Raw genomic sequence first — 14,926 nt, forward strand, 5'->3', positions numbered from 1 at the left:
GGATGGATGGGTGGGTGGGTGGATGGGTGGGTGGATGGATGGGTGGGTGGGTGGATGGGTGGATGGATGGATGGATGGGTGGATGGATGGATGGGTGGATGTGGACATACTATACAGTAATGCAGTACATTCCATTACTTTTATTATTACTTACTGTACAGTAATTCTATATGGACTATATCTCTATCGATGCAAATAATAACTTTACGAGACTAATAATAACTTTAGCGGGGTACTCGCCATTTAAAATACGGCACTACTTTACATGTTGCAATACTGTATGTGTGTTATAATACGGGTTTCAATTTATTTTACTCTCCTTTTACTGCTTTATTTTCTTGATCTAGAAAATGCATATTTTATCAATCAAACGATGGAAATGTTAAAATGTGTACATACAGCAGGATACGGCGAGCGGCGATAGAGAGGGACGCCTGTCTGTTCTCAGCGCCATTAACCCCTCGTTAAGATGCGGCGTCCTACAAGGAAACCGGGGCTTAACATTTGTGTATCTGCTTCCTCATGACGTTGTCGTTGTGTTATTTCCCACATCAGCTCCTTGGAATGCTGAAATACCGCTACGTGAAGAGGACCTTTCTTTTGTGCTGCTTGTTTAAAGTAGGAAGATGCAGGAATGAGAATGGCTTGTCTGACTACGCGTAGGCCTTCCTTTGAATCTCCTCTCGGATTTACTTCATGTGGTAAAAACATCATGTTGCAGTACTACTTCAAAATATGAGATTCAGCAAATTGGCCAAAAGTCGAGAATCTCTGAGGCTTTTAGTTTGAAACAGCCAGCGGCCAATAGAGTGTGGTTGTGTCAGAAACGTTATCATTGCCTGACGTGGCGGCTCAAAGCTAATCGTAATGAGCTGCATTAGACACGGCGGGACTAGAAGCCGAACGTGAACGCCTGCAGCAGCAGTCGCTCTGCATCAGGGGGCGCCGAATGGGGATGCGTGTCACGGCGCGTCTCTCTGCTGCAGCAACAGTTTACCCGTCTGATCGAACCCGTCGCCGGGCGCTGATCGGCCGTTCTGCCAGCTGAGGGCACGGCCCTTTGGCTGACGAGTCACGCTATGCTTCTTCCTGACAAACGTCCCGGTCCAGGTTGTGCTCCGGTTGCCCACCTGAGTTTACCCGGGAGGTTTTACGAGGCGTGCTGCTGCAGGATTAAATGCAGCATGTTCATTAACCTGGAATAAACGGGCCTCCGGGTGGTCGGATTCTCCGTTCCTCATTCGTTCCTGAACCCTCCGACGCCACGCAACTTGTACATTGTCAATCGTTGTTGGATGAGATTCTGACTTGATGCTTCTCGTTGGTTCTGCAGGGAAATGCCATCAAGACATACAAGTACAACGTCTTCACCTTCCTCCCCCTGAACCTGTTTGAGCAGTTCACGAGAGCCGCAAACCGATATTTCCTGGTTCTGCTCATCCTGCAGGTACGAGAAAAGAATGACCTCCTCATTCACTCTGCTGCGTGACACAAGGTGCTTTAAGTGCTGTCAAATACGGTTTTCTTTTTTTCTTTTTAGAGTATTCCACAAATTACCACTTTGCCCTGGTACACCACGTTTATTCCTCTGGTCATCGTGCTGGGAATCACAGCCATCAAAGACCTGAGTGATGACCTGGTAAGGAGCTGTTCAAGTCCCTCCTGCAGGCTGAGTGCGTTGGTCGAGCATCAACTTATCCACTCACGGTTATTCCTGTGGATTCAGCACGGCGTCGAAGAAAAGCCAATTACAAGCGTGATCTTCAGCGTGAGAGAGATCTGGTTTTCAAATGTGTAAAATGGGTTAATTACGAACGACTGCAGGTGTGCAATCAGGCGGTCTGGGCGCGATGAGGTCTGCAGAATGTCAAGAAATGGTATTTGTCCTGTACGAATACGTATTTAGATGTGTACGCAGACCTGGGACACGGTGGGATCAAGCATCGGCAGATTTTGGGACTCGGTAACGGCACACATTGACGTCATTTAGCTCATGTTCACATCTGATCATACATAAATGCAGAAAGCATCACGTGTTACCTCTAAAGACATTTCCAGCTTGTTCGCAGCGTTTCCCCCACCATCACCTTCCGCACTGAATGATGGGCTGTTAGTGTTTTTGCTCCGGCTGGTGAAGAAGGTTGGAGCGCACACACGGCTAGCTGTTTCTGCAGGGCTAGCAGTGTGTGTGTGTGTGTGTGTGTGCGTGTGTGTGTGTGTGTGCGTGTGGTTAATTGATTAGGAAAAGTACCACTAGTTTGCTTTCTTCGTCTTACAAATACATCTTTGTGCTTCAATAAGTTTCGTTTGTTCTGTCCTGCTAGGCTCGTCACCGGTTGGACAAGGAGATCAACAACAGGAAGTGTGAGGTGCTGCTGGACGGCAGGTTATAACAAAGTTCATTTCATTTTCTGTTTGGTTCGTAAAAATGAATAGATTATTGTAAGAGAAATGCAACTTCTTTTTAGTCCTATGTGGTGAAACGACGATGACGATGCTCCCCCCCCCCCCCCCCGTGCTTTTAGGTTTCAAGAGTCCAAGTGGAGGGACATCCAGGTCGGAGACGTGGTTCGCCTGAAGAGAGACGACTTTATTCCGGTACAAGTCACCCTGCTTCGTTTTTGCTGGACCGTGTGACACTAGTTCCACCGATGGACGAATACAGATTAAGATTTTCTGTTTTTCAAGCACTAAATCCGAAATACGTACAGCTTTCCTGAATACAAACTGTAGGCCTATCATTGTTTTACGTTCTGTGTTAAACTTGTGTATGTTTACAAGTTTCAGGAGAGTGGCTTTATGCTGGCGGCCATTAGAATGTAGCTTAGCTTTGTGGCTAACTGTATAACCCCATTTACGGAATGAAGTGGCACTGCGTGAAGGAAACGACAGAATGGTAACACATTTTAGTTTACATATATCTGAATAGAACTTATTAAACATTTGATGGCTGAAACGGGTCAAACGGCTTCAGGAAGGAGCAAAGCAACGGAGAAATGGATGCAGTAGTACAAATAAACGCACAAGGGCCAAAACATGGCCTCATTATATAGAAATATATATAACAGAACCTTCAGTGTCCCTTGTGTTTCAGGCCGACATCCTGCTGCTGTCCAGCTCCAACCCGAACAGCCTGGTTTATGTGGAAACGGCGGAGCTTGACGGGTGAGCTTCCGCTCGGCCTTCCTGGAAATGGCTGCCGTTTCTCTTCGTTTCATGTTGTACCGTGTTGGAGTTGAGTGATGCGCTGAGCTGACCCGGCTCCCTTCGCTCTGAGCGGTTCGTGCTCGGTCTGCCTCTAAGTGTTCAGTCGGCTGATAGGCTGGGGGGCTTTTCGCCCGGCGCCGACTGTCCTCTGCTCAGTTTGGCCGTGTGACGACAGGGAACGCCTCGAACGCCGGCCGCCTCTAACGGGACGTCTCTAACGGGACGTCTCTAACGGGACGTCTCTAACGGGACGTCTCTTTCTGCGCTCCTCCTCCCCTCTGCAGAGAGACGAACCTGAAGTTCAAGTTGGGACTCCGAGTGACGGATGAGAGACTGCAGGAGGAACGCCAGCTGGCTGCGTTCGATGGTAAGTGCAGCTTGCATATCCTCCTGAGACCCGGCCCGTTGACATGTCCTCTGTAATGTCCACTGCAGAGGACGTTGCAGAGGACATGTCAAAGGGCTGGGTCTCGTTGCGTGGGAGAACCGGTCCTTTTAACCCCCCCCCTCCTGAAGCTCTGATCGAGTGTGAGGAGCCAAACAACCGCCTGGACAAGTTCACGGGGATAATGCATTGGCAGAGGGAACTCTATCCGCTGGACCTGGACAACGTTCTGCTGAGAGGGTGCACGATCAGGAACACGGCCCACTGTCACGGCCTGGTCACCTTCGCAGGTAGAGACCCTTAGCGGCGTCACGGCAGGGAAGACGTGCGTCTGTTTGCACATGTGGGAGGAGCTTCTGGCTTCGTATCCCGGACCAGCCCTCCCCGTTTATGTTACAACCCTTGGCTCATGGTGGAAAAAGGGAATGGAACCTAAAACCACACGTTGGTACGTGAGCTATTATCACCACGCTGATGAATTGACAGACAGACTAACGGCAGCCGTGGAGTTTGTCTCGTGGGCTGTAAACTAATACAAAATCAATCGTTGGGTAATGGAGAGCATGCTCTTACACGGATGGACGTGCTCTTGTGTCTGATTGATTTGCGTCGAGTCTTATTCAGCAGCAAGTTTACTAATGATGATTATTGATGGGCGTTCTGACATGTTGCTGCAGGAGCAGACACAAAAATCATGAGGAACGGCGGCAAGACGAGGTTCAAGAGGACCAAGATTGATGAGCTGATGAACTACATGGTCTACACAGTGGGTCTAAGGGGCATCGAAGCCTTTATGTGCACCGTGGGGGGGGGGCACAAAGGGTGACTCGTGTCCTTCATCCCGTCAACTGTAGCAGGTTCGGTAGGAGGGAGGGGCCGTCCAAACCCGGGGGCCTCCTGGAGGAGTGCATTGATCTGCATCAATCTGAACGTGCAAAGTAGCTAGTAATGAAAGTACTAAAACGTACAATATTGACCTCTGACATGTTGGAGCGGCGTATTAGAGACGTAATAATTTCAGAATAGTCCGGTTCCTGGGCCCAGTAGATGAACCCTCTTCCTCCCGGTAGATCTTTGTGCTGCTGATCCTGATGGCTGCAGGTCTGGCCATCGGGCACAGCTTCTGGTATGAGGACGTTGGTTCCCGGGCCTGGTATCTGAACGATGGCTTGGACCAGAACGCCGCCTACAGAGGCTTCCTCAGCTTCTGGGGATACATCATTGTCCTCAACACCATGGTGCCCATTTCTCTCTACGTCAGGTCGGTGGAACCCGACGTTGCTTTCTGTGAACCGTTTGGGTTTGAGGAACCGAAATGACTGTCTGCTTTGTGTTCAGTGTGGAGATCATTCGACTGGGCCAGAGTAAATTCATCAACTGGGACCTGCAGATGTACTTCCCGGAGAAAGACACTCCAGCAAAGGTACGAGCGTTTTGGCATTCAAGAAATTCTGTGAGGATTCCTTTTCTCCCAAATTCAAATCGCTGCAGTTTTGACAAAGTGAATTAGACGCGTACAACAATGTGCATCGTTGAATTCGGAAGCGTCCCTTTAATTGTTTGTGTTGCAGTTTTGTTAGTGGAGCCATAAAATATAAAGAATGTATCTTTGTATTGCATAAGTTGGTTGCATTGAAATAATTACTAAACATACGGCCACTACTTTTGACAGCAGTGACTTCTAGTCAACGTAAACGGATGAATTTATTTCAATTCTTTAAATATCTATCGATTAAAAGAACAAAACACACAAATATTGTAGATGACGGTAGCATTATCGTACATTTACCTGACACGTGTTTGAAAGTTCCCCCCCCACAACGGAAGAGGGTATTTATCACAGTTCTAAAGTACTGAATAGTGTGTGTGTGTGTGTGTGTGTGTGTGTGTGTGTGTGTGTGTGTTGCTGCTGCACAGGCGCGAACCACCACCCTGAATGAGCAGCTCGGTCAGATCGAGTACATTTTCTCCGACAAGACGGGAACTCTGACCCAGAACGTCATGCAGTTCAAGAAGTGCACCATTGGCGGACACACCTACGGTACCGAGCGGCATCAAAGGGCACTGCGTGAGGCCTCCGGGCCGGGCCTCTGCTTTTGGATTCCTCGTCTCCGGTTAAGAAAGCAACGAGCAGCAGACACCTGCTACCTTGTTATTGCAGTGACTCGAGTTTCAGCTAAAAATAATCAATCAATCAATATTCAGATCAGTCTCTGAAGCTCAACGGGGATCAAATGTAGAAGAAGCACTTTCAACGCGTCGGTGTTTCTGTGTTTCCATTCCTGACTGGTGACGCCCCTCCTCTCCCCAGGCGAGCCCACCACTGCTGAGGGGGTGGTGCTGGACAGAGGCAAGGTAAAAGGTCACACGCGCATGTGGGTCGGCTTGGTTTTAGATGCACGAATATGAAATGATTTGACCCTGATTTGATGACCTTGCTCATCTGATTATGAGGCTTCTAAACGATTGATCCATTTCTAGCCGGTGGGCTGGAGCTGGAACCGGTACGCTGACAAGAAGTTCCAGTTCATGGACCACTCCCTGGTCTCGGTCATCCGGTCTCAGAAGGACAAGGACGTGAACGAGTTCTTCAAGCTGCTGTCCCTCTGCCACACGGTCATGGCGGAGGACAAGGACGGTAAGGACGAGGGAGACAGCCCCCCCCCCCCCTCTTATGCAAAGGACAGCCGAGTGAAGTTTCTTCTTCTGCTGACAAAGATGGGACTTCCATTAGACGGCCCGGCGTGAGGGGCCTTTACTCGCCGATGGGCGTGGCGTGGAAACGTTGCACGCTACAGATTGGGGTTTCCACACTCGTGTCCTCTTTGAATCAATTCTCACTTCAGGATGAGATTCTCATCGACCTTTGAGTTGCATCAGACGTTAGCCTTGCCCGTTGAAAGCTTCCCTCTCACATGGATCCAACGGATCAATGTGGGTGAATCCGATTGGTTGGGGAGAAATGGTGCAGAGAACTGCAGGCAGGAAGTCCTCATTGGTGTCTTCCTTCGCCAGGTGACCTGGTATACCAGGCGGCGTCTCCTGATGAGGGCGCTCTGGTAACGGCGGCGCGGAACTTTGGCTACGTGTTTCTGTCCCGCACGCAGGACACCATCTCTATCCGGGAGATGGACCGGGAGACGACCTACGACATGCTGGCGCTGCTCGACTTCAACTCTGACCGCAAGCGCATGTCTATCATCTGTGAGCGCACGCACACGTACACGCACGCACGCACACACGTACACGCACGCACACACGTACACGCACGCACGCACGCACACACGTACACGCACGCACACACGTACACGCACGCACGCACGCACACACGTACACGCACGCACACACGTACACGCACGCACGCACGCACACACGTACACGCACGCACACACGTACACGCACGCACACGCACGCACACGTACGCACACATACGCACGCACATGCACACGTACACGCACACACACACGCACACGTACATGCACACGCACACGTACGCACACGCACACACACGCACACGCACGCACGCACACACACGCACGCACGTACACGCACACGCGCGCACACGTACACGCGCACGCACGCACGCGCACACGCGCGCACACGTACACGCGCACGCACGCACGCGCACACACACGCACGCACGTACACGGACACACGCACACACACGTGCACGCACGCACACACGCACATGTACGCACACATGCACACGTACACGCACGCACACACACACACACACACACACACGTACACGCACACACGCACGCACGTGCACACACACACACACACACGTACACGCACGCACGTGCACACGTAGGCACACACGTACACGCACATACGCGCACGTACACGCACACGCACACACACACGTACACACGCGCGCGGGTCATGAAAAAAGGGAAGGATTTAGGTTATAACAGCAATAAGCGATCCATATATTTTTACAACTATATAATTGTGTCTGTAATAGCTGTAACTTAAATAATTGATAAATTATGTTATTTAACAGAATGTTAAGGAGTAGTTATATTTATTTTACATTTAGTTACATTTACGCTGTTACGTTTTACCACTGGCCCTTTGAGGGCCACCATAATGCTGGCCCCGCTCTGGCCCCGCTCTGGCCCTCGCTCTGGCCCTCGCTCTGGCCCTCGCTCTGGCCTCGCTCTGGCCCTCGCTCTGGCCCCGCTCTGGCCCTCGCTCTGGCCCTCGCTCTGGCCCCGCTCTGGCCCCGCTCTGGCCCTCGCTCTGGCCCTCGCTCTGGCCCCGCTCTGGCCCCGCTCTGGCCCCGCTCTGGCCCTCGCTCTGGCCCCGCTCTGGCCCTCGCTCTGGCCCTCGCTCTGGCCCCCGCTCTGGCCCCCGCTCTGGCCCCGGCTCTGGCCCCGCTCTGGCCCCCGCTCTGGCCCCGCTCTGGCCCCCGCTCTGGCCCCGCTCTGGCCCCCGCTCTGGCCCTCGCTCTGGCCCCCGCTCTGGCCCCGCTCTGGCCCTCGCTCTGGCCCTCGCTCTGGCCCCCGCTCTGGCCCCCGCTCTGGCCCTCGCTCTGGCCCCGCTCTGGCCCCGCTCTGGCCCTCGCTCTGGCCCTCGCTCTGGCCCCCGCTCTGGCCCTGCTCTACACGTCTCTTCTGTCTCTCTCAGTGAAGTCCCCCGACGGCCGGATTCGTCTCTACTGTAAAGGAGCCGACACCATCATCTATGAGCGTCTGTCGCCCGACTCCAGACACAGAGACACGAGCCAGACGGCTCTGGACGTGAGTGTGCACGGCGTCCTTCTCCTCCGCTGTGTGTGTGTGTGTGTGTAGCTTTTATGTTGCCTTGCTAGTGTTGCAGGAAGTGATGCCTGTGTTTCACCCTCCAGAAATTTGCCAACGAGACGTTGCGGACGTTGTGCTTGTGTTACAAAGACATCAGTGCGGAGGAGTACGCGGCCTGGGCCAGGAAGCACAAAGAGGCCCAGCTGACCGGCGCCGACAGGGACGCCGCCCTCGACCAGGTTTATGAGCTGATTGAGAGGAACCTGATGGTGGGCGGACACACGCACGCACACACACACACACACACACGCACGCTTCACACATGAATAAGAGGCATAAAGCCAGCCACAGCTTTTTACAAATTTAACTTTTATTATTCTCCCTCACAGAAAGGGGTTCTGAGGGTTTTAGGATACAATTGAGAATTATAATCTTTTATTTTCTAACTCTAAACTTGCTTTTATGCAGGTCGAGTAGCTGTAAGCCGAATGGAATTATATACATTTTCATTTGCTGCGGTGCAATATCCAGTACCTCAGTACCTCGGTGCTTGTTTTCCTGCTTGCGTTTTCTAGGTAATAAGCTGATAGTCACAGGTTTGGTTGTACCTGCCGTTCATTTGTGTTTTTTGGAGCGGTGAAGGTGATTATAGTAACCTGGAAGCTGCGTAACGCTTAAAGTAGACATTTCTCTAACTCGGTTCAAAAAGAAAATGAAAGCCTGAGCTTCCCAATCAGCTCCTGAAATAGATCGAACGGCCTCCTCTTGTGTGCGCTCCTACTTGCCCCCTAGTTCAGACCATGTGCTCTGAATGTTGGCATTATGTTTGCCCTTCGGTTGAAATTTGAACAATAGAGTTTAGTCATGTTTCAGATAAAACGTCTGTAAAGATCAGGCGGTCATGAACACATCATTCCTAATGCCCCCCCCCCCCCCCCCCAGCTCCCTGTCCACTTAAGCACCTTTGTAAAGCAGTTCAAGGGTTAACCCCTGAATACATTTCAGAGCTACTGACTTTTTAGGTTTATCCAGCCAGAAATGTGAAACTACAGGTTCAGCTAAAAAATACAAATCTGAATATTTGTAGGCTGTAATATTGAATGTTAAAATGTTTTTTTGAAACGATTTACTTTACATGTAATGAGCCTAAAATATACAGTAATACCTTGACGTACTTGTACCTTTACAGGTACTCTTACATAAACTTAGACGTAGTAGTTCTGCCTCCGGGAGGTTCTGTTCTTGACGGCATCCTCCTGTCTGAGTGGTTCTTGGTGCAACGTCTGCATCGGTGTGTCGAGGCCCGTTTCCAGCCTCGCTCCAGCGTTCTGCTGGTTTAGTCTGTTAGCTCGGCGTGTCAGAAGGAGAATGAGTAGAGCAGCGCTGAAAACGGTTGAGCTGCGCTGGATGTCCCGAAGGTTCTGGCTGCGTGCTGCTAAAATGTAGTTTTACTCGCTGGAAGTCAGTGACGGCTGAAATCCTTGACCATCAGCCACGCCTAACCGTTTGCGTCTCGTGCAGCTGATGGGCGCCACGGCCATCGAAGACAAACTGCAGGACGGCGTCCCAAACACCATCGCCACACTGGCCAAGGCCGACATCAAGATCTGGGTCCTGACTGGAGACAAGAAAGGTGCCGCCACACGGGGTTACAGCCAGTTCGGGGGGGGGGGGGGGGGGTATTGGGCCTGAGCAAACCTGCCTTTCTTCTTCTAAAGAAACAGAAAACTCTGACGAGATGCAGGCACTTGATCGATCTCAAAGGAAATGTTGATGTTTAGAGGATAACACAAGAATCGCGCTGAGAATGTAGCAGCTAGCTCTTCACAGATGTGCTGCAGAGGAGCGATGGGAAGTGGTCGTACCTCTGAACGGGCCGGCGGTCAGAATGCTGCGCTGCTCTAGTAGGTTAAACGGCAGCACGCGTTCTCCTCGGACCTTCAAGGCCTTGTGCGTGTTCTCCTAGAAACGGCGGAGAACATTGGGTATTCTTGTTCCCTGTTGACCGATGACATGCAGATACACTACGGAGAGGATGTCAAGTGAGTTCATCGATGACGCATCGGCACAGTCGACAATTTAATGCAAGCTAGACCATTAAAGGAGCATTCCGTGCTCGTCTGCTCGGCCGGTTTCTGTGTCTCCAGTGAGAAGCTGAGTGTCCGTCAGTCTCGCAGGAGGCAGCAGCCTCCAGCTCCCCGTCGCAGCAAGAGGAGTCCCGCCGAGCCGTTCTTTCCTCAGTCGGGCAAAAACGCACTCATCATTACCGGAGGATGGCTGGTGGGTTTCGTCCTCGCGCGTCACCCGGGCAACCATGGGAAACGCGGCTTTGTCTGAAATGCCAGTCGGGCGTTGGAGCGTGTTTGTTTTGTTCCATTTGCTCAGAATGAGATTCTGTACGAAAAGAAGAAGAAACGCCGCCGCCTGCGTCTCCATCGTCTGAGGAAGGGACCGCCTCCCACCAATCCTCAGGATGGACAGCCCATGGACGAATGGGAGAAGGAGATGAGACAGGTACCGCCGTGTGGATGGTTGGCAGGTGCGTGGCGCTGAATGAGCAGAATAGCCGCTGACGCGCTGCCACGCCCGCAGATTGACTTCGTGGACATGGCCTGTGAGTGCGAGGCGGTCATTTGCTGCCGCGTCACGCCCAAGCAGAAGGCCAACGTGGTGAGTCTGGTGAAGAAGTACAAGAAAGCAATCACGCTGTCCATCGGGGACGGCGCCAACGACGTCAACATGATCAAGAGTAAGGACACGAGTTCTGCGCTCGCGTTGAAGGGACGCCTTGTCACGCCGCGAGAGTCCGTCTCAACCCGTCCCCCGTCCCCCGTCCCTCCAGCTGCAGACATCGGTGTCGGCATCAGTGGCCAGGAGGGGATGCAGGCAGTCATGTCCAGCGACTACGCCTTCGCCCAGTTCCGTTACCTGGAGCGCCTCCTGCTGGTGCACGGACGCTGGTCTTACATCCGAATGTGCAAGTTCCTGCGTTTCTTCTTCTTCAAGAACTTCGCCTTCACGTTGGTCCACTTCTGGTACTCCTTCTTCAGCGGATACTCTGCGCAGGTCAGCACTGCTTGAAGCGCGTTCATCGTGGGAGCTTATTTCATCCCACGCATTTTAGCTTTTCATACATCAGTCCATTGCGGCATATAATTAGCAAATATTCTTCATTTAAAATCACTGCTGTATTTGCTAGACATTGTTTGTCTTGGAGATAGTTGTTGTCCCAGCATGCATCTCTTTTTGTTCTTGCTGACACTTGGACGAATATTTGTCCCCTGCAGATCGCCTATGAGGACTTGTTCATCACTTTATACAACCTGTGTTACAGCAGCTTACCGGTTCTACTGGTCGGACTTCTGGACCAGGTAAAAACCACTTGGGTCATCAGACTAGTTATACGTTCCCATATCCTCCTGAGACTCTGGGAGAGGACGCATGTCAGCAGGCTGGGTCTCAGGAAGTTATTTATTTTATTCTATAAATTACTGATGTTGCGGTTAGTTTTTCTTTGGGTTGATGTTTGTTTGTAGCATTTTTACCTTTTCTGGGGGATAGACGGATTCAAATCTGACAGGAAAGGACTCGAGGTTGATGCCGAGTCCCTTAGTTTAGCTGGAAACCAGACTTGGTCAACCAATCCAACTGCTTCTTCCTCCTCCAGGACGTTAACGACAAACTAAGCTTGAAGTTCCCCAAGCTTTATCTGCCCGGCCAGCAAGGGAAGCTGTTCAATTACAAGAACTTCTTCATCAGCTTGTTCCACGGAATCTTCGTCTCCCTCATACTTTTCTTCATTCCATACGGAGCGTTCCTTCAAACCATGGGCCAGGACGGAGAAGCCCCCTCCGACTACCAGTCGTTCGCTGTCGTCACCGCCTCGTCGCTCATCTTCGCTGTCAACCTGCAGGTCAGCAGAGTGAGCGCGTGGTAGCATGCTAACGCCCATGCTAACGCCCATGCTGACTGGAATCTTCTGCAGTCATGGCTCGAGTTCATGCTTTCTTACTCTTATTTTTAAGTTTGTGATGCTGCTAAGCTAAAAGCTACTGTCTCCTCCCCTTCCTGTTTCCCAGATCTCCCTGGACACCTCCTACTGGACATTCGTCAACTGCTTCGCGGTGCTGGGCAGCATCGCCATCTACTTTGGCATCATGTTCGACATTCACAGCGCTGGGATCCACGTCATCTTCGGGTCTATTTTCACCTTCACAGGTTTGTTCTGGCAATTTTGGCTCTTTTCTTTTTTTTTAATTATTGAAAAATTCCACAAACCAGGGGTTCCCTGCATGATTTTGAGGGATTCTTTTTATTTTATTTTTATGTCGCCATATTACCCCCCCCCCCGTACCTCATTATGGGGTTTGCATGTTTAGAGGGTTGTACTGCGAAGCAAGTTAATGAGATCTTCTGGCCTCGAGATCCACCTTGACGCAAAATTCTATCCAACCACATGTGTGATCTCGTTCTCCAGCTCTTATTGGTGGAGGCCGTGAGTTGTATTGGTTGGATTGGCCTGTTTTTGAAAGTGAGCTTTCTATGTGCAGGTGCGGCGTCCAATGCGCTGCGTCAGCCCTACCTGTGGTTGACCATCATTCTGACCGTGGGCATCAGCCTGCTGCCTGTCATCTGCATCCAGTTTCTCCACAAAACCATTTGGCCCTCCGTGGGGGACAAGGTGAGGCCTTCCTGGGTCAGGAAACGGACTTGGTTCCTAAGTTTGACTACTACCATCAAGTACTGTACAAGCTGCATGTTAATTAAATTTTGATAGTATAGTTTTTACTCATGTCTGTCTTTGTGTTTGTGTAAGAAATATTCCGTTATTTGGAATCCAGATGCTGATGGATTGATCTCAGGGCAGAGAATGATGTCTGATCCCAGCTGGATGTTTTACATAAGCGTCATACAAAGAACGTGTTTCTGTTCTTTAAACCTTCCCTGTCATATGAGAGTTGTCGTTCTCTAATCTTGATCACGTGGATCTCCTAGACGTCTCTGCAATTTATAGACATTTCTATTTGCTTTTCATCATTCTCTGTTAGCGGCTAATTGCTGCTAGCTGCCTGCTAAATTATCTGGTTCGGGCAGCTGACATGATGCAAAATGCTGCAGCCCCTTCCTGCCCCTTGATGTGGAACAAAGAGAGAGTTGGTAGAATAAAGGCCTGCATTAAAAAGGCTTACATTTAATGCATTTATCATTTGTGTTTACGACATCATCCTTAAAGTTTATAGTCTATGACTTCAACTGTCTGCTGTGCATTTATGTTATTGAATAGTTGGATTATATGGAGTTGATCCAGATGAATCATAGATAGAATAGACGGGATGAGAGTTTATCATGACATGAAATGGCTGTGACCTTTGATCTAGAAGGGATTAAAAACCGGTCCTGCCATTGTGCAAACATCCCGCAGGTGCAGAAAAACAGGAAGAGGTACGAGTTGGAGCTGCGAGAGGAGGAGAAGAAGAAGCCGTCGGCCTTCCAGAGAGGCCGGCGTTCCCGCCGCTCTGCCTACGCCTTCTCCCACTCCCGCGGCTATGCCGACCTCATTGCGTCTGGACGGAGCTTTCGGCAGCGCCCGACTGCCCGCGGCGCACCCAAAAACAACATCCGGGAGGCACCTGAAAGAGGGGTGGAAAACATCTAATGGGGGGGGGGGGTGACGGGTCCGGAGCGGGAGGGGTTGTAAATATTGGGGAAAGTCCAAGAAGCTTTTGGTTCATCTTTGCCGCCGTCCATGTAGTTGATGCCCAGACGGGGAGCCGCCGCTCTGGGCGCCGGCTGACGCGCCGGCCGACGCTCGTTTGGATCTCCTGCTCGTGAGTTGGCTCGTCTTTCAGCCGTGAAATGATGGAACGCTTTGCCGCCAGCATCTTCACCTGATTTCCAAACAAGTCTCCCGACTCCGCCGCCTGGCTCGCCGTCTATGCGCAAGACTCTCTTTGTGGGGGGAGAACAAGGGCTCACCGAAAACACAGCCTCGGCTATCGCGGTGCGACCGACATCGTTGTTTAACTCAGGAGTTTTAAAATAGGAAGTGTTGTGTTTTTTTAGTCTCTGTTCAGCACATGAAGCCGTGAGCTTGTTCGACGCGATGCTCCCGGACCGTCGCTGTTTTAGCCCGATATCTGCAGAAAACTTTGTTTCTTGATTTTAATGAAAGCATGGAAGATCTTTTCCGGTCGATGTGCTCAGTTCCGTGAGCTCGAGCTGCAGCGTCTGTCGGTTCGGTTCTCCTCTGAGATGCAGCTCCTTCACGTTTAAAAACTTAGGCTAAAGATAAACTTCTCAGATCCTCTAAATGTTTTATTACGCATAATAAAAAGGTGGTTGGATGTTACAAAGGGTCTTCATTTATGTAGAATTTTTGGATATTGATTTTCTGATTTACAGCATGTTCAATATGTGTTGCTGCCTCTGTCTCTGTTCCCGTTGTGTTGCTGCCTCTGTTCCCATTGCGTTGCTGCCTCTACCTCTGTTCCCGTTGCGTTGCTGCCTCTGTCTCTGTTCCCGTTGCGTTGCTGCCTCTGTCTCTGTTCCCGTTGCGTTGCTGCCTCTGTCTCTGTTCCCGTTGCGT

At 50.9% G+C, this 14,926-nt stretch overlaps 1 protein-coding gene across 1 annotated transcript in view; it reads left to right on the forward strand.

The window, feature by feature from the left end:
• atp8b1 (ATPase phospholipid transporting 8B1) overlaps positions 1-13,996 on the forward strand; it is a 25,508-nt gene extending 11,512 nt beyond the window's left edge. The window contains exons 4-30 of the mRNA XM_068752959.1: positions 1,334-1,447; positions 1,541-1,639; positions 2,325-2,386; positions 2,526-2,598; positions 3,095-3,165; positions 3,492-3,574; positions 3,724-3,882; positions 4,270-4,358; positions 4,663-4,853; positions 4,931-5,015; positions 5,510-5,633; positions 5,904-5,947; positions 6,074-6,230; positions 6,608-6,796; positions 8,225-8,337; positions 8,445-8,609; positions 9,862-9,973; positions 10,307-10,382; positions 10,488-10,620; positions 10,726-10,854; positions 10,933-11,089; positions 11,183-11,406; positions 11,628-11,711; positions 12,008-12,253; positions 12,420-12,558; positions 12,891-13,021; positions 13,763-13,996. Of these exons, the coding sequence (XP_068609060.1) occupies positions 1,334-1,447; positions 1,541-1,639; positions 2,325-2,386; positions 2,526-2,598; positions 3,095-3,165; positions 3,492-3,574; positions 3,724-3,882; positions 4,270-4,358; positions 4,663-4,853; positions 4,931-5,015; positions 5,510-5,633; positions 5,904-5,947; positions 6,074-6,230; positions 6,608-6,796; positions 8,225-8,337; positions 8,445-8,609; positions 9,862-9,973; positions 10,307-10,382; positions 10,488-10,620; positions 10,726-10,854; positions 10,933-11,089; positions 11,183-11,406; positions 11,628-11,711; positions 12,008-12,253; positions 12,420-12,558; positions 12,891-13,021; positions 13,763-13,996 (3,483 nt within the window). The remainder of the gene's footprint in view (positions 1-1,333; positions 1,448-1,540; positions 1,640-2,324; positions 2,387-2,525; positions 2,599-3,094; positions 3,166-3,491; positions 3,575-3,723; positions 3,883-4,269; positions 4,359-4,662; positions 4,854-4,930; positions 5,016-5,509; positions 5,634-5,903; positions 5,948-6,073; positions 6,231-6,607; positions 6,797-8,224; positions 8,338-8,444; positions 8,610-9,861; positions 9,974-10,306; positions 10,383-10,487; positions 10,621-10,725; positions 10,855-10,932; positions 11,090-11,182; positions 11,407-11,627; positions 11,712-12,007; positions 12,254-12,419; positions 12,559-12,890; positions 13,022-13,762) is intronic.
• The last annotated feature ends 930 nt before the right edge of the window (positions 13,997-14,926 follow it).

Source organism: Brachionichthys hirsutus, chromosome 19, assembly GCF_040956055.1.
Source record: "Brachionichthys hirsutus isolate HB-005 chromosome 19, CSIRO-AGI_Bhir_v1, whole genome shotgun sequence".
NCBI lineage: Eukaryota > Metazoa > Chordata > Actinopteri > Lophiiformes > Brachionichthyidae > Brachionichthys > Brachionichthys hirsutus.